General features: G+C 34.2%; 1 protein-coding gene across 1 annotated transcript; it reads left to right on the forward strand.

Annotated features, from left to right (window-relative positions):
• Positions 1-7765: 7765 nt before the first annotated feature.
• Positions 7766-16426, forward strand: LOC105648160 (aconitate hydratase, cytoplasmic). Its single transcript, XM_012234462.4, has 20 exons — positions 7766-8219; positions 8719-8823; positions 9039-9199; positions 9277-9369; positions 9797-9982; positions 10214-10375; positions 10982-11126; positions 11207-11349; positions 11443-11499; positions 11602-11681; positions 11815-11890; positions 12967-13152; positions 13322-13389; positions 13481-13599; positions 13820-13941; positions 14217-14315; positions 14409-14888; positions 15339-15437; positions 15576-15818; positions 16198-16426. Exons 1-20 carry the CDS (start codon positions 7916-7918, stop codon positions 16264-16266), a joined length of 2997 nt encoding a protein of 998 aa, XP_012089852.1. The 5' UTR covers positions 7766-7915; the 3' UTR covers positions 16267-16426.
• The last annotated feature ends 3132 nt before the right edge of the window (positions 16427-19558 follow it).

Consider the following 19558-nt stretch of genomic DNA (forward strand, 5'->3'; position numbering starts at 1 on the left):
CTCTAATCACCAGAGGAATTGTCCATTTTGGATCAAGTCAAATCCCCATACAAGATTGGTAAGACCTGCACGGTTTTGTCTTATAGGTGAAATGGAAAACTTTCCAGGAGATCACCCATCTTAGGATTTCCATTAAGCGAGCACGCTTAACCCTGGTATTCTTCCAACTCTCTAGCCATTCCACTAAAAGACGCCTCTAATGATTAGTTTTCCTCTTTTTGATATATGATTTGATGCATTCCTGTGTCCCGCATTCCATTATCTTAGCTAGCCTACCATCTTAGAAGCTAGTCAGGAGCTTTGCTCTACCCGCCCTCTTAGGATCGCTTTGCCGGGTTGGGATGTCACAGGCCCACCAGCTTCCACGTGGTTCGTCCTCGAACCATACATCTACTGGAGGGGGTCCGGCTCTGATACCAATTGTCACGCCCGACTCTAATCATTAGAGGAATTGTCCGCTTTGAATTAAGCCAAATCCCCCATACAAGATTGGCAAGACCCACATGGTTTTGTCTCGTAGGTGAAATAGGAAACTTCCCAGGAGGTCACCTATCCTAGGATTTCCGTTAAGCGAGCACACTTAACCTTGGAGTTCTTCCAACTCTCCAGCCATCCCACCAAAAGGCGCCTCTAATGATTAGTTTCCCCATTTTCGATATATGATTCAATTCATTCATGTGTCTTGCATTCCACTACCCTAGTTAGTCTACCATCCTAGAAGCTAGCCAGGAGCTTTGCTCTACCCGCCCTCTTAGGATCACTTTGCGGGGTCGAGATGTCACAACTTTTGAGATATAAAAATCCACATAGGCATCTAATAATGGATGATGTGGCCAATTCAACATTGTTGTGATCTTATGCAATCTGTTTGTATATCCTTAGTTGCAATGATATGACTCAAATATATAATTTAGAATTGAGTAGAAGAGCACTTTGATTTCTTTAAAAAAAAAAAAAAAACAAATGGTGTTGAGTAAGGAGTTAAAACATTATTCTCAATTGTTGCGGGTGTTCAATCCAATTTTTGCTGAAAACCAAAATATCATAAAAAAAACACTAAAATAATTTTTCTAAATTATGGCCTAAATAACTTGTTAATTAGGCCTGAAATATGTGGAGGAAACATTGATAAGGCCGAACACCATAAACAAGGATTCAAAATGGTTAGGGTGTGTGTGAAAGATTGTTTTCTCGATATCTGGAGGGAACATATAACTTGGTGATGCCCATATCGTAAATCCAACTTTGTACTGTTCCTAATTCTTTTAAAAGCTCATCAATTACCAAAATTGAAAATTTATCTTTAACCGTTCTGGAATTTAATTCTAACAATTAACATAGAGCAACCAAGACCCATTTGCCTTAGGAACCAAGATTGTTAGAGATGAGAAAGGTAATTTACTGGGGTGAAAGGTTCATTGTTGTAACATGATTGGACATTGCTTTTCAATTTTATCCTTCTGTATATGTGGGTATCAATATGGTCGCACCACCGATCTTATATTTGGCTCCAACATGATTCGGTGATCACAGGGCCAATTAGGAGGAAAAGTTGTAAGTTCAAAGAAGAGAGAGGAGTATTTGGCTAACAATATCTATATATTAGTATTGGAATCTCCCTTTTCTGAAAGAAATCATTCGCATGTGAAAAAATAGGCTTTTTCCCAAAATGATGTTATGCAAAAAACTATTTTCGAAAACAGTATTTTGTGAAAAATATTTACAAGAATGGTGTTGTGTTGACATTTCAAAGCTTTTATTATAGTCATAGTGTAACAAATGCTCGTTACACTATGACTCTAACAAAAGCAATAAATTTTAATTTGTTTTAATGTTGTTCAACAGCTTTACAGACCAATATTCTCTCTCTTCTTTGCTTGTTGAATGTTATACTTTAAGTGAAACAATGTCACAATGTAGAAGGAATATATTCTTTGGCGAGGTTCCCATGCAAGAAGGAATATATTCTTTGGTGATTCCCACACAAGAAGGAATATATTCTTTGGCAAGATCCCACGCAAAGTTTCAATTGTTACACTTGCATTGTAACAATTCATAGGTGAGATTCTCATGCCACTACTTAAATCTTTGCGCAGTGTCATATGTGCTACAGTTAACAACCAAAAAATTATTGCTATTGTTACAGTTAACACCTACAAATATAAAACATATACTGTGTCATTGTTAGTATAACGATAAGTTTTGTTTACACAATTGACGTAAACGATTTGATGTTATGAAAGAGATATCTATGGGAAAAAAAAAATATTCTTGTGTTAGGCATAAGAAGTGTAAGAGGTGTAAATTATTAAACGAAAGAAATTTCTTTGTAAGTGCAGGAGAATAGTTATTATTCCAATATTCCAATTCGTGAAACTTTGTAAATTGTAAGTGTATATACACGAAAGAAATTACATTGCTTCTCCCATTTATTTACAAGCGACTGCTTCTCCCTTAGCTTCTCTTTCTTACTTTGGTAAGGTTTAAATTTATTTATTTATTTGAATGTATAATGTTAAATATTTGTTAATTGAGCAAATATCTAATTATGTTTAGATATGATTGTTTTTTCTTATTATATTGTGCATTTGTTTTGTTAAACACTCAATATTAAAAGCAAAAGTGAACATTTTATTTGAAGGTAAATACTTATATTTATAAGTCAAATTCATTTTAATTTAATTTTAATTTTGCTTTAAGTTTTTAAAGAATTAATTACCCATCTCAGTGTGCTATTATTTTATAAAAAGAGTGAAAATATAATTTTGATGAATAAATAAAGTACATTATTTTTTGTTTGCTTTGAAGCAGGTTGTATTAATATAAAAAAATTGTGAGAGGAGGTGTGAGAGGAGGCTGTATTTTTTTTAAAGAACTAATTATCCATCATAATCTTGTTAAAAGGACAATTCATAATATTTGAGTTAAATATATATTTTAATATGATATTCAATTCCGTTATTAAAAATAGCCTAATCAATAAATGTTATTTAATTAAGGTTAGCAATAAAAATTAGAATTCTGAATTATTTCACATATATTTTGATTCGTTATATGAAATGTACAAAAAATCATTATAACTTTTTGACTTGTTTATTTTTAAATAAAATAGTAATATGGATTATTATTTTGGAATAAAAGAGTATTTTATATATGATTTTTTGCTAAAACAATTATATACATAATAAATATAAATAATTAATATTGAGCATTAATTTTGTATAATTGGAGAGGATATAAAACTTGTACTGTAGTTGTCGAATACCTGCTGTTCTACTAATAATGTAATAATTGTAAAAATAATTCACACATGAGATTCTCTCATGATTGTCTGCCTCCATTTTTATTCCTTTGCGCCATTTTTTACTCCATGGGCAATTCTAAAAATCTCTTTTAACTTTTTAAATTATTACACTATATAAGTGTAACAATGTGTCATTTCATGAGAATCTTAATCTTACTTTGAATACCTTACTAAAGCATATAATATATTCCTTTTCATATAGTAACTTTGTTTCACTTATAATGTAATATTAACAAGTAGAGAAGAGAAGGACTGGACGGATGGAAAGCTTTTTCACTGGCCCAATATAAGACTTGACAGGGAATTAAGCTCTTCAAGACCTCTTGCATGATATCATATGGAGGAGGACAGAGGAATGGGGTTCAGCACCCAATCTCATCTTTTCTCATAGCCATTCCAAGTAGTATAAAACCAGAATTACTCTCTACATACGAAACCATTAGGTACATTTGAACCTACGAATTGCCCCTACAGCGCTTTGCTAACTCGAAGCGCCTCTTTCGACCATCCCATTACTCCAACCGGACCGGGGTAGGTATGATTGCAAACAGTGGCACACCCAGAATATGGGGCTAGAAATTGCAGAGGTGACCTCTCTTTTTTCCTAAGCCTAAGGCTCCCTGCCGGTTCTTGGAACGACGCGTGCCAGGCTGGGCCTAGGATATTGATCTGTAAAGTTGTTGGACAGCTTTAAACAAATTATAATTTATTGTTTTTATTGCAGTTTTAGTGTAATAATACATTTGTTACACTATGATTTAAATAAAAACCTTTAAAATATCAACTTAACACTATTTTTATAAATATTTTTCACAAAATATCGTTTTCGGAAATAATTTTTTACAATCACCATTTTGGGAAAATGCCTTAACAGTTAACATGACATGAAATTCACTTAATGGTAAAATAAATAGATCAATAAAGTAGAGTCCCTTAATGAGTGAAACACTCCGACATATACCTGGACTAAATGATTTTCTATATAATATTAATATATTTCTTCAAGTTAATATGTGAGTTTTCCTATGAGATTTATTAGTAAATATTAATTAACATTAACATTAATATTAGTATTAATTTTCAAATATATCTAAGATATTTATTTATTTGTTTTTGAAAAGATTTAATTATTCTTTTTTATTCTTTAAGAAGCCTAATTCCGAATAATATGATATGCTACACGATAGGGGTCATATGATCGAGTAAATTTGAATTCGAGACCTCTCACTCTCCACACTAACGAGAAAACCAAGCAAATCACTTTAAGATATTTATTTTTTCATTATTGTTATCTTTTTTTAAAAAAAAAATCATATTAATTAATTGAAATGAATAATCATATTATATTTTGATTATTTCAGATAAGCATATTGCTTAAATTTATTAATTAAGATGGATAATTACATTAATTTTATTTTATAGATAATCTATATTAATTAAATTAATTATAATAGTTTATCATATTAATTTAATAATTTTATATAAATCAAATATTATAATTTTAACCACTTTTTTTTATATGTGAAACTCAACGGAGTGGAATAACATTATAGGCAACACAGTAGAGGTCAGGGGGTAACCATCCCCTTTGAATGATATTCACCAAATTGATAATAATTTTTGTGGTGTAAAAGATTCGAACTCGATACCCCTCACCAATCTGACCAGACCTGATTCGCGATTAATCAAATATTATTTATATTTTTGAATTAAAACATTTTAATTAACCATGATTTCTTAAAATAAGCAAATTAGAATTTCTTTTCCCATTAAAAATTGAATTGGACTTTGCATTAATTTTGAAAAATTTTTCTCACGTAAACAACCTCAAATCCAGAAAAGTTAAGTTCAATTGAATAATATATGCATTGAAAGTAAATAAAAAAATTATTCTAATAAATAGATCCAATAAATTTTACTTAATATTTTATACAAGTAATAAAATAATCATGCAAAGTGCATTTTGATGTTGTGAGAAACTTTGGATTCTGACCATATCCATCATTGATGATGAAATTTTTATCAATTTGGTTTTAATTATTAATAAAAAGAATAATATTACTTTGGTTCCCATAAATAAAAAGAATCTTTTTCTAATAATAAAGAATAACCTAAAAAAAAAAAAAAAGCAAGACATATGCCACCTATATTGGCATATACAATGTTGGAGAGTTGGCTTGGCACGTGTAAAAGCCATACGAAATTAAACAGGAAAAGGTGACCTAAAAAAATGTCAAAACGTACAAAAAATGATCCTTTGAAATGGAACCAAAGCAGAGAAAGAAAAGTTCCTTTGGATTTTGAAACAGCAGAGAACTTCAATTGGCTAACTCCAACCATTCCCTCCAGCTCATTCAAACCCATTCTTTCATTTAAATACGAATGATCCAGCCAAAGAATCTCAACTTTTTGTTGGCCTTGCGGGCCATCCTACAAGATAAATACACCAGATTTTTTTTTAAATATATAAAAATGCGGTCCACCTCACCCAACCAGTTCTACTATGGCGAGCCGGAACCGCTTCTCTCTTGGCCTTGCCGCCTTGGGGATTGGACTTTTATTTTTCTTTTGTTTTTTGTGGTTCAAAGCTTCAATCGCGGCCAAAGGTCGCCTGCCATTGCACTCCGTTAAACGTCATTTTTCGCATTGACGAATGATGACCCTTCGGTGCACCGCTTGGACCAGTTTGTTTGGGTAAAAGGTTGCATGAACCAACTTCAAAGACATCAAAAAGTGCTCTCATCTTATTTATTTGGCCCTAATTGTAAATTAGGGGCCAAATCATAATCCTAAATGTAATTTTGTTGCAAATACTCAATCCCAAATAAACAGTGGCGGAATTGAATGCTAAAGGGACAAAAAATATTTTTCGAAAAATGCTGGGGGACAAAATAAAAAAAAAAATCGTTAATTTTGAGATAAGATAGATTGAATTTACCATTTTAGGTTAACAAAAATTTTTGGCAACCCTGGCTTCTCTTCTCCGCGGTTGCATATACATGCCTTTTGATTTTTTTTTTTTTTAAATTGATTGGGAGATTGGACCACGCTTGAATTTTTTATGTATTGAGAGATTCAAAAAATAATAATGTGGTTACACTATAAGGGTAATTCTTTTCTATATTCACTAAATTGCTGAAAATATTTGCGGTCGAAAGGGCTCGGATTCCAGACCTTCCACTCCTCACATTAGTAAAAAAACTAATCAAATTGCACCTAATTAAATATGTAGCCTTGATTTGATCTCACACAATTTAAGAAAAATAGTTAATATTTTATATTTTTTTATTTTTTCCTATATGCCATAGTATTAATAATTCATCAACTAATAAAAATTTAATTATAATATTGCAATATGACGTTTTATAATATAGATATAATTAACTTTTGACTTTATTGAGCTAGTTTCTAAATTCTAATCTATTCATGGGCTAATGATATAAGTTTGAGTTCGGACTTATTTATTAAATGAAATTGAAAAGTTGACTCAATAAATTTATTAAATGAGTTTGATGGAGCTTTTAACGGACCAGTATTTCACCCCGAACTGAGCTCATTGTCACCACTGCTAGTATGGTTACAATACAATTAAAATGATGATTGGTTATACATGCTTTGTGTTTTTTTTTTTTATAAATTAATTAGTTTTTTATTATTAAAATATTAAAAGTAACATAGTATTTCAAAAATGTTACTGTTACTAAGTGGGCATGAGCAGTGTGAACACACATTTCAACAAAACACTGGTTATACATAGAGTGGGAAATGCTTGAAATATGTAATACGACATCACCCCCATGGTGACGGCCCAGTGGTAAATACTGTTCAATTCATACGTTGGTTATATTCCATGACGTATAAATATTGACTTTATATCTAACAGTCGTTTTTAGTGTGTAAAAGAAAAGTAATCCACCAAATTAATTTAATAAAGTAGGTCCATTTAAATTAAAAAGAAAAACAAGAAAAACATTAAATGATAAATAAAGGTCCATATACTAAGAATAGATAGTGTTGTTTCACACAATTAAAACTTAAAAGGACAATCAGTTTATATATGCTTGAAATTTTTTCAATTAATTAGTCTTTTATTATCACTATTTGGTTGACAAACTAAACTCTACAATTGTCAAATTTACTTCTCCCTACTAGTTTGATGGAACTTGGAAACTTCCAAAATGCACATAATAATACGCTACTGAAAGCTCCACCGAAACTTTCCCCTCCACTGTCCCAGAAAAAGTCATTTTCATTCCGACGAATAATCAGGATTCAGTTATGCCAATGTGGAAGACACCAATTGGCCAAACCTTATTGAAAACAAACACCTTACCGTATTTAATCAACCCCGCCCATATCATAGACTCTTCTCAGTCCAAGTTCTGAACCGGTATTTTTCACTTCTAGAAGAGCGCGGCACGCAGCCCTAGGTCTCTGTTGCTCTCCACACGCCTCTCTCTCTCCCTCTCTCTTAAATCATTTGCAGAAACGGCCATGGAATTTTGTTATTAGCTCAATTATTTCTCTCTTATCTCTCTTCGCAACCTCCTTTCTCTGTTTGTTGACAAATCCTTATCTACAGGTTTTGTGTTTTTTTTATGTAAAATCGTCATGTATTTAACTGGTTCAGCTTCAGCCTCTTCGCTCCTCAGAGCGTCTAGGGCACGACTTTCCTCCTCTCTTTCTTCTTCTACCTCCAGAACGTTCTCTCTATCTTCTCCTGTTCCTCCGCCTTCTTTGGCCAACACTATTCAACATCGGTCTCTCAGCTTCACCGCTGCTGTTCGGTCTTTCCGGTGCTCTGTTCCTCGCTGGAGTCACGGTGTCGATTGGCGGTCTCCGGTTAGTCTCCGGTCTCAGATCAGATCCGCCGCTCCCGTGATCGAACAATTTCAGCGAAAGATCGCTACTATGGGTATAGTGATAGTGAAACCGACATTGATTTCCTATATTTTTGGAGTGTTTGGGTGTTGTTCATTTTATATTTTTCGCATTGATTTATTTGTCTTTTTAATCTGTTAATCCTTGTTTTGGTTCCTGTAAGTCCGTTTTTGGTTGTTTCCAATAATCGCGAGTTGGTGAAAGAAGAATAATTAGAAAAGATGTTTTGCTGTCTGTTTGTGATTGGAAAATGGAAATGGGTCATTTTTTGACTGTGTCGGCCAAATGTTTTAGTTTCCTTTACTGTTAGAATGTGAGATTTGAAAGCCAAAATTTTTATTTCTTTTACGATTTATGGTTGATTTATTTTCAGTCTAATCTGCCTATCTATGTTTCTTAGAATATAAAATACCTTTTTTAACAAGTTCAAATATTCTATTGTACTTAAAAGTTATACTGTTCCTTTTACTTCAGAGTTGGTTTTAGTAGGGTATAATTTTTTATTTTTATTTTTTTCATCTGTTGTATTTCAGCTGCGGAACATCCATTTAAGGGGATCGTCACAGCTCTTCCCAAGCCCGGTGGTGGTGAATTTGGGAAATTCTATAGTCTGCCTGCTCTAAATGATCCAAGGATTGGTAAGTCTATATATCATTTTGCAGTAATTGAAATATATGCTCATTAATATAGGTATGCATTTACGGTAGTGACAGTTACTCAATGGCTAATTTGACCATAATAATTATCAAGACAGCATTTAAACCATCTGTCAATGAGAAATGATTGTTTATTTTGACTGCTGCTCTAACAATTTGCATTTCCTTTTTTTTTTTTTTTTTTTTTCCGTTAACAGATAAACTGCCTTATTCTATCAGAATCCTTCTTGAATCTGCAATTCGTAATTGTGACAACTTCCAAGTTACTAAAGAGGATGTTGAGAAGATTATTGATTGGGAAAATACATCTCCAAAACAAGTTGAAATTCCTTTCAAGCCTGCTCGTGTTCTCTTACAGGTATCTCATAATGCTGGCAATTGTTGTGATGGTGATAAGAATATTATTAAGTTTCAATTTGTCTCTTGTGTTACCAGGATTTTACTGGTGTACCAGCTGTTGTGGACCTAGCTTCTATGCGGGATGCCATGAGTAAGCTTGGTGGTGATTCCAACAAGATCAATCCTTTGGTAAGTTTTGTATTTTAATGCATATCTGTACAGAAGCACTTGGATTTATCATTCAGTTCTCCCTTTGAAACTGGTGGTGCATCTTTTTTTTCTTTGGTTCCTCACACAGTATCATGCAGTTGTTATGGTAACTTATTACGGTGACTTATTACAACCACGCTGATTTTTGTATTAGAATCACACGAATTTATGCATGTTCATGTTTTCATCTGATAAGCTTCTACAAGAATAAGAGGAATGCCAATTCATCTTCAACATTTTGCTTGATCATGGATGCGTACTTTTATCAATACCATTGGAGTCATGATTCCAATACACTTTGCTTCCGGATATGAAACTATTTGATGAATATGATGTTATGCAGCCCTTGTCATTTTTATTTATGATTTTTTTGACCATATTAGGAAATTACTTGGTTTGCATGCAGGTTCCTGTAGATCTGGTCATTGATCACTCGGTTCAAGTTGACGTGGCAAGATCAGAAAATGCTGTGCAAGCAAATATGGAGCTTGAATTTCAGCGCAACAAGGAGAGATTTGCCTTTCTTAAATGGGGTTCATCTGCTTTCCATAATATGCTTGTAGTTCCTCCTGGTTCTGGTATTGTGCACCAGGTATGATTTGGAACAGCAGGTGCTGCATTGTAATGTTTCATGATTTGTGATTTGGCCTATTGTACTTTCTGCTTTCTGTTGCATTCTTTCAGCAACATGTTGACAGTGTTCCATTTCATATTTTCTCTACCTTTAAAGTAAAGGGTTATTTTTAGGGGACAATTACTACTTGTTAGTTTCCTTTATTTTCTTGGATATGGCATGGTATGGAATAATGTGCTCAAATTTCAGGTGAATCTTGAATATCTTGGAAGAGTTGTTTTCAACACTGAGGGCATTCTCTACCCTGATAGTGTGGTGGGAACTGATTCCCATACAACCATGATTGATGGGTTAGGAGTTGCTGGCTGGGGAGTTGGAGGTATTGAAGCAGAAGCTACGATGCTTGGCCAGGTAATTCATGCAAATATGCTATAGAATAATGGAATACAATTATCTTCTGTTCCTTAGTGAGCTTCAAACTGGTTTAACCAAATGGGAACTTCATTTTAATGCATGCTTCTGGTGTATACAAGATGATAGGATTAAGAAGTGAATTGAAATCCTAGGAATTTATGTTGTTTATTGCACATTGTTTCAACTCCTAAGGTATCTGGATGCTCATGCTTCTGTAATAATGTCTATCTGTACTATGTGTTTGCAGTACATTACCAAGTACATTTCTTTTCCTGTAGTGCTTGAGAGCATCCACATTCTTTTTCCATTTACAAATCATTTACAGACTTTAGGACATTGCATACGCTGTTCAGCATGCCATCCATTTAAATTTTTTCATGCATTCTTTTAGTCTTTCCTTGCACTCTTGTTTCATACTTTCTGCTCATGTGCTCTTGAGTTAATCTACTTCTGCATGGAAAAGGAAAACCCTTTCAACTCTACATGTCAGTATCTTTCTGTCGAACACGCTCATTGTGCTGATCTTTTATTACCAGAATAAAATCATTTTAGCTTTGTTCTTTATGTTTGCTTTGCAAAGTTATTAATCATTTCAATTTGCAGCCCATGAGCATGGTGTTGCCTGGTGTTGTTGGGTTCAAGCTATCTGGAAAATTACGCAATGGCGTAACAGCTACTGACTTAGTTTTGACTGTGACACAAATGCTGAGGAAGCATGGTGTTGTTGGCAAATTTGTCGAGTTTTATGGTAAATAGGTTCTCATGGTCCTTAATTGAATTATTTTCCAATCCGTTAGGTCAAGTTTTTCATGCATTGATTCCTTGCAGGGGATGGTATGGGTGAGCTATCATTAGCTGACAGGGCCACCATAGCTAACATGTCTCCTGAGTATGGTGCGACCATGGGATTCTTCCCTGTTGATCATGTTACTTTACAATATCTAAAATTGACTGGAAGGAGTGATGAAACTGTGAGTATCTCACACTTATGATATATGGTTGCTTGCTGCTGGAAGGTTAAAATGCTGGGTGATTTTGGTTGCTTTTAAATTTTGTTTGTTTAGGTGGCAATGATAGAAGCATATCTTCGTGCAAATAAAATGTTTGTTGATTATAATGAGGTAAACTTCTCTTTGTTTTTCCCCTGCTGTTCTTTTTAAGCATTTGATTCAAGCTGCAAAATTGTCTGACTGTGATTGAACTTTTCCCCCATCAATTTTCAGCCTCAACAAGAAAGAGTATATTCGTCATATTTACAATTGAATCTTGCAGATGTTGAGCCCTGTATATCTGGACCAAAGAGGTATGCGCTTTCTACTCGTGTAAAGACATTCGTTATTGCTGGCTAATATCTATGCTAATGCGATGCAGTGTTTACTTCCATCTTGTTTCTAAGTTCTCGCAATATGTACAATTCTAACCATCGTTCTCCACAGACCACATGATCGGGTTCCTTTGAAAGAAATGAAGGCTGATTGGCATTCTTGTCTTAACAACAAAGTTGGATTCAAGGTCAGTTATAATATTAAACTCTTCAATTTTCTTGCATTTTTACAGCTGAATTCTTGACCGTGAACTTCGTTTTTAATTAAAAGTTTGGTGCTTTAATTGTTATAGTCTAAAATTCCTTTTTTCTGGATAAGCTGAATGAAATAGATTCTGCAATTTCATAGCCATTTTTTGTTTATGGAATTTATCTGTTAAATTGAATCAAGCACATTTGTGGTGTGCAAAGATTAGGCATCTGCACTTGAGTTGGCAATTTTAGATTTTGGTGGATCCTCCTCTCTAACTGTATAGAGGATATGATGGTCTTGTGTAGAGTTTAGATATCTGGTTCATTTATGGAGTTTGGAATCTGTTGTTTGCTGCATCGAATTTGTTGTTTTTAAATTAAATTTGGCAGAGTCCTGAGTATGGACCATGTGGCTTGCTTATGGGAAAACTAGCTTGACCTAATTTGATTTGCTGTGATAAAAAATATGGGAAAGTCTTGAATTCAAATAATTGGTGTCATTTTCATCTTTTTCTCAATGGACTGTCAAATTTGAATTTCCATCATCGTTTCCGGGCGCAAGTTTTACTCTGGCTGCACAAAGACGACAATCCTGCCACTGCCGCAATATGATGTTGGCATCATAACAGTTTCTAATGTTAACAAGTGATCGCACTGCCTTTTATTTTCCACCAGTGTCGTCAATATCATCATTGGACCAGCTCCTCCATCAGTCTTTTGACTGCATTTGCCGTAATCTTTGTATTTGCAAAAGCTTATCTGGCTCACCCATGTTCTTTAAGTTCTCTATCAATCAGGCTATGTGACATGGTGCTTAAGTTTGGTGGACTTTTAGTGTCTTGTGTTGCAGTGGTGCAGGTGTATTTTGAAGTTGTATTTACAGTTTTAGACAGGCATGATATATTGCATTGTTTTCAACTGGGATATTGAATCTTTTAAAAGTGTTCCTTAACTATGTGAGATAAACCGTTTTAAGTACAATTTTTATTCTTAATTCCATGCATTGTTTTCATTTGGTTCAGTTTCCAATAGATTATGTACTGCTCCTCCTAAGTTCTTCCTGATGATGCAGGGCTTTGCTGTACCAAATGAGTCACAGGACAAAGTGGCAAAGTTTTCATTCCATGGGCAGCCAGCAGAGCTGAAGCACGGTAGTGTTGTGATTGCAGCAATCACAAGTTGCACAAATACATCAAATCCCAGTGTCATGCTTGGGGCAGGTCTTGTTGCAAAGAAGGCTTGCGAGCTTGGTCTACAGGTAAGAAACATTGAGATTTGTTATCTTTCTGCTTGTTACTTTTGTATGAATTTAAGAATAATTGTACCCCTGCCCATAATGGGTTAAGTAGACTGACAATATCAATGAATGTTAACATTAATGTTCTCTTCAACTGCTTACTCATAGTTGTGTTAATGATCCTTCACAGGTCAAGCCATGGATAAAGACCAGTCTTGCCCCTGGCTCTGGAGTTGTCACTAAATATCTACTCCAGAGGTATTCCTGATGCTTTAGTTTATTTTTTAAGTTGTAATTTTTTTGTGTTTATCTATAGTCATAAACTAAAATATTGTTATGAATGGTTCAGTGGACTGCAAGAATATTTGAATCAACAAGGCTTCCATATTGTTGGATATGGTTGCACAACATGCATTGGGAATTCTGGAGAATTGGATGAAACAGTTGCTTCTGCTATTTCAGACAATGGTAACCATTGGAACCCTATAAGTGATGAGTGTTTTTATGTCAAATGGTGATCCGTAATGGTATAATGGTCATTATACCATTATTCCCCCTCCCCCCCCCCCTCTCTCTCTCTCTCTCTTTCTTTTTACCTGCTCATTTAAACAAATGATGTCACTGTACAGCTCAGGTAGCTTAAGCTTTAGATCTTAGTTCTGCTCATGAATTCTCGTCTTGTTCTTAGACATTATTGCCGCTGCTGTGCTTTCTGGTAACCGGAATTTTGAGGGTCGTGTTCACCCCTTGACAAGAGCAAACTATCTTGCTTCCCCTCCTTTGGTGGTCGCATATGCTCTTGCTGGCACGGTATGTATGCTCTTTAATTTTTCATCCAAGTATCTAATGTTCTCACATGATTTAATGCTTGTTAAGTATATTCTGTTTGAGAACCTATACTGACAATTATTGAAGATCTTTATATCCTAGCCTAAGTTTAAATCATGCGCTAACTTTATGAGGATGATTCTGCCTAATGATTGCCATATGAGGATTTGAATATATTCATTGCATTGGAAAAATGTTTATGTTGTTATAATTGAGCTATTGCATCAACATGTGTTAACATGAAATTAGTGTCCCAGGTTGACATCGACTTTGATAAGGAGCCTATTGGAATTGGGAAAGATGGTAAGAATGTCTATTTCAAGGATATCTGGCCAACTACAGAAGAAATTGCAGAGGTAGGCAATCATAAAGTGTTCTCCCTTAGTCTGGTTTTCTGACCTTTTATTAAATGTATGAAATGAATTGACTTGGGATGGACTACTGTGCAGACTGTTCAATCTAGTGTGTTGCCTGAGATGTTCAAAAGTACTTATGAGGCTATCACAAAGGGCAATCCCATGTGGAATCAGCTGACAGTACCAGCTAAAACTTCATACTCATGGGACCCTAACTCTACCTACATCCATGAGCCCCCATACTTCAAGAATATGACCCTCAATCCTCCTGGTGCACATGGAGTGAAGGATGCCTACTGTTTGCTGAATTTCGGTGATAGCATCACTACAGATCACATTTCTCCAGCAGGAAGCATCCACAAGGACAGTCCTGCTGCTAAGTTCCTCCTTGACCGAGGAGTAGATCGCAAGGACTTCAACTCCTATGGTAGTCGACGTGGGAATGATGAAGTGATGGCTAGGGGAACTTTTGCTAATATTCGCATTGTTAACAAACTTTTGAATGGGGAAGTGGGACCAAAGACAATTCACATTCCCACAGGAGAAAAACTCTATGTGTTTGATGCAGCAATGGTAAGTCTCTTGATATTAGATCCTTTACATTTTCCCCATCCTTACTCCTCCTTTACCAAAATTATAACTCTTGGAGAATAATTAATTTTTGTAGTTTACCTAGTTCCCATTTCCTAGGCTTAATGGTGAAATCATGTGGCAGTCATTTATAAAATCCCCTTATTTTAGTGTATATTATAAGGATTTTTCTTAATTGGTGTGCTAGTTCCATTTCAGTGTCCATTGATGGCACTGCATCATGAATCGTGGCTATATATTGTCAATTGGAAATTAGATTGATCACAAAAACTTGATATGGTATTATGATTTTCAGTCCCCCTGTATTGTAACTAAACAAGTTTATTGGGGTTCATCAATGTGCCTTCATGCTTGAATGCTTGTTTGCAACATGTATTATCTTGGTTGATTACTTTTAATCACTAACTGTGGATGATCACTTTACTATTTCAGAAGTACAAGACTGCTGGACATGACACCATTGTCTTGGCTGGAGCCGAGTATGGAAGTGGAAGCTCCAGAGATTGGGCTGCCAAGGGTCCAATGCTATTGGTGAGTTTTCTAGCTCTATTTGATTAAATCTGCAGCTGTACCTGTTGCTTTCATTTTAATTTTGGGTTTTCTTTGCGTTTCTACTTTTTTCTGATGAGCTACTATTCTTTTTTCTCTCTCTTTTTACCCTTCTTACAGGGAGTTAAAGCGGTGATTGCTAAAAGTTTTGAGAGAATTCACCGCAGTAATTTGGTGGGAATGGGAATTATTCCACTTTGTTTCAAGGCTGGTCAGGATGCAGATACACTAGGGTTGACTGGTCATGAGCGGTACACCATTGACCTTCCAAGCAATATCAGTGACATAAGGCCTGGCCAAGATGTAACCGTCACAACAGATAATGGAAAATCTTTCACCTGCACAGTTCGCTTTGATACTGAGGTATTTATTTTCAAAATCAATAAATCTTGTTGCATTTCATTGACGTATGTGAGCGCATTGTTGATTAGGGGAATGGTTCCTATTGCTGGGAACACCATGTTATAACTACTTGAAGCTACAAAACTCTATCTGGTTTGGACGTCCATAGCCACTAATGTCAATAGTGTCAATGTTAAACTTTAGGACTTATGCGCATCACTAGAGAAAATAATTAGATATACACGGGTAGCATGTCCTTTGGATCAGATAAGATTCTTGCTTTACATAATTGAGCTGGCTATCTTTTGTTTCTATAATAAACATCCATTGATTTGGACCAGTATGAGGTTGCCTTTATCCAGTTCATTATATAGATAAATGACTTAAATTGAAATTGCAGGTGGAATTGGCTTATTTCAACCATGGAGGCATTCTTCCATATGTTATCCGCAACCTGATGAAAGAGTGAAGATCTTTCTTTCAATCGTAAAATGTGAGAAGGGAATAAAGTTTTCAATAATAGGAGAGAAGAAAATCCCTTTTTGATGGGGCAGGCATTTTTTTTAGCACTTGAGAAAGAATTACCACTATGAATTCTTTTTTTTACTCTGATGGATTACACAAGTTTTTAATGGTATATTCCTGTAAAATTATTTTACTTCCTTTATGAAGAATAATTAACCCATCTGTAAAATTTCAATTCAGTTAGATAAAGTGGAAGAAGCTATGCACTAAATGAATATGTTATGTCCTTAAAGTTTGCAACAATTTTTGTCAACAAGTCATCACCAGTATTACATAAGCTTTCGGATGCAAAATTAATTATCTTGCAGTTTTGTTGAGAAAATAATAGTATTAAAATGTTCGCTTTTGGAATAATAAAAAAATATGTTTTGACAAATTACTCTGTTTAAAAATTATATATCCTTTTTGGTATGTTCTGAAATGATAGGCTCATTTATTTTTGTGGAACCTTTTTCTATTTCCTTTCCTAGAAAACTCATAATAATTCGTATAGATAACTAACAATGGTTGAATTTATTAGAAAGTGGAAAAATTTATAAATAGAAAAATATTTAGGACTGTGATTCATTTACTTAGTATGATAATTTTGAAACGAATTTTCTTTCAGTTTTTCTGCTCCAGTGAATTTTTAACTTTAGTATAAGTTAATCATGTACTTCGGCCACCCTAGTTTCAAAATTTTGATACGTTAAAGCATTAAAATAAAACTTGATCTAGAATTTTAAATAAAATAATATATTTATGAATTTAACCTAGAATTTTTAATAAAGTAAAATATTTATGGGTTCTACCGGGTAAACTTCGGTTAGTTTAACCCAATTTTACATAAAATTCACCATTTTGCTAATGAGCAATGCTATATGGCTTATGCCGAGCTTAACACAGCAATAATTAACAAATATTTCTACGTATAGAATGTCTATGTTGCCTTTTAACATTTTTTTTTTTTTTTTTTTTTGTGAGTGATTGAAAATTTGAATTTAAAAATTATTCTATCTCTTCTGTTTTAATAATAGTACAGTGACAAAATCAAAGGTTCCACATAAGCTTTTTTTTTTTTTTTTTTTTTTTTTTTTTTTTTTTTTTTATAGCTTGCTTTAAACAATCTTTTCACCCAACAAAAGATTCTCATCTTCTTCCACAGACGCTATTGGGAAGAAGAATTATTATAGTGACATGAATCCACTACAGAAAAAAGCTGAAGTATATGTAGTTTTTCACGGAATTGAAACTGGGTTTTCGATTCTTGGCCAGAGTGCGTGTCTCGAGCCTTAGGCGTCAGCAATGGCTTGTACAGATCCAATGAAAGCAAGGACGATGGTGCGAAATTTCGTTATATGCTTTAGCACTTGACCTACAAACAGCTAACCCCCCACCATCACTACCTCTCTCCTTCCAATGTGCAAGAAATCCGAAATCTGAATTCAAACACCCTCTTTCTATCAACCACCACTAAAGTCGACCATCTCTCTTCCTTTCTCTGTGCAAGAAAAACCCAAACTCAGACGCTCTCTCTCTATCAACCAACACCACCACTACCACCATCATATTTCTTCTTCCTTCTCTGAAAAAATAAAAAGAAAAAATCCATAACAATTACGACCTCCACCACCATTTCTCTCCCTCCTTGCAAAAAAAAAAAAAAAAAGCCATGCCTTAAACATTTTATCAATTGAAACAAAATTAATAACTTAGTGTGAAATTATAAAATTATGAAGATGATAAAAAAGTTTATTTTTTGGGGTAAGAATGCAAATCATTATAGATTTATATACAAATTTCAAAACCAAAGTCAAATCAAATACTTGTATAGCAAAATCCACATGGAAAAATCAAGAAATTAAAGTGATAAAGGAGAGGATGTTGGATTTAATTTTCTATTGTGGGCTTAATATGTAAAATAAATACATACAGCAGTCTAATTGTAAAGTCAATTTCAAACGTGGTCTTGATTGTGAATAATTGACTATTGAGGTATCAACTGATTATAGATATTAAAGTGTAGAGACCATTATATAATTTCTATTTCGTTAAAGGACCGAAATAGGAATTGTACTAACGCTACAGGTATATAAAGGTCGTGGTCCCCAGAGGAGTTGAATACGATTCAGTTTTACGTTCTTTTCGTACTGCTTCCGCTAAATCGATTCTTCAATTCTCTAGAAGGCTGCAAACCTAACTCTACACATCAAGATCGACGAACAACGATGTCAGGTACGCAACCTTTTTTTTTTCTTATTCAATTTATTTTGTTGAATCTAGTGGTTTGCACGATCTAGGTTATTGTGGAATTATTTGAGATTAATTCATAACAAGTGGTATCAGAGCCTTGTGCATAATTGCTAGATTTTAGATTGATTTTCGTATGTTGTTTTTTTTTTTTTCCCTACTGTTTACGGATTGAGGGTTTTGTTTAATAATAAAAAAAAAGTATAGGTTTGTGAAATTTGATCGAAATTTTGGCTTGAGTATAACGCCATAGACGATTTCAGGTAATTATTGAACAAAGTTTGTGTTTATTTCATGGTTGCCGTCGGTTTAACACCTGAAAACCTCCATTGTTGCCGGCGAATTTGTTTTGAAGTTGCAGTTTGGGGATTTGTGATTTCAACACCGGTTTTTGACTCCCTTGGCTGCCGTTCACCATCCAATGGCGACCAGAGCTTGTCTTCGGTTGGAACTGGTGGTGTTGGCGACGGAAAGGGGCTGGAATGGCAGGTGGAGAGAATCGGCGGCCTGAGTTTCTGGTTTTCTTTGGAGAGAGTCGGCAGCTTGTCTGATCTTTTTTTGGTTTTAAGGTTAGGGATGAAAAATTACGGTTAGGTCCCTGGAAAATTTCGTATTAGGTCCCTAAGTTTCTGTAACTTCAGATTAGGCCCCTAAATTTCTGTAACTTCAGATTAGCCCTAAGTTTCTGTAACTTCAGATTAGGCCCCTAATTTTCTGTAACTTCAGATTAGGCCCCTAAGTTTCTGTAACTTCAGATTAAGCCCCTAATTTTCTGTAACTTCAGATTAGGCCCCTAATTTTCTGTTTTCTTTCGTCTAGACCCATGGACATATATTTAATTAAATTAGACCCCGAACTTTATTTATTCAAATTTATTTAGTCCTATTTTATAATTTAGTCTCTAATTTAGTGACTTAAAGACTAGATTATATATATACATATATATATATATATATATATATATATTTTTGGGCTAAATAATTTTAGATTATTAAATATTTAGACAA

Source organism: Jatropha curcas, chromosome 3 (assembly GCF_041381405.1).
Source record: "Jatropha curcas cultivar XTBG-Jc1 chromosome 3, XTBG_Jcur_1.0, whole genome shotgun sequence".
Classification (NCBI taxonomy): domain Eukaryota; kingdom Viridiplantae; phylum Streptophyta; class Magnoliopsida; order Malpighiales; family Euphorbiaceae; genus Jatropha; species Jatropha curcas.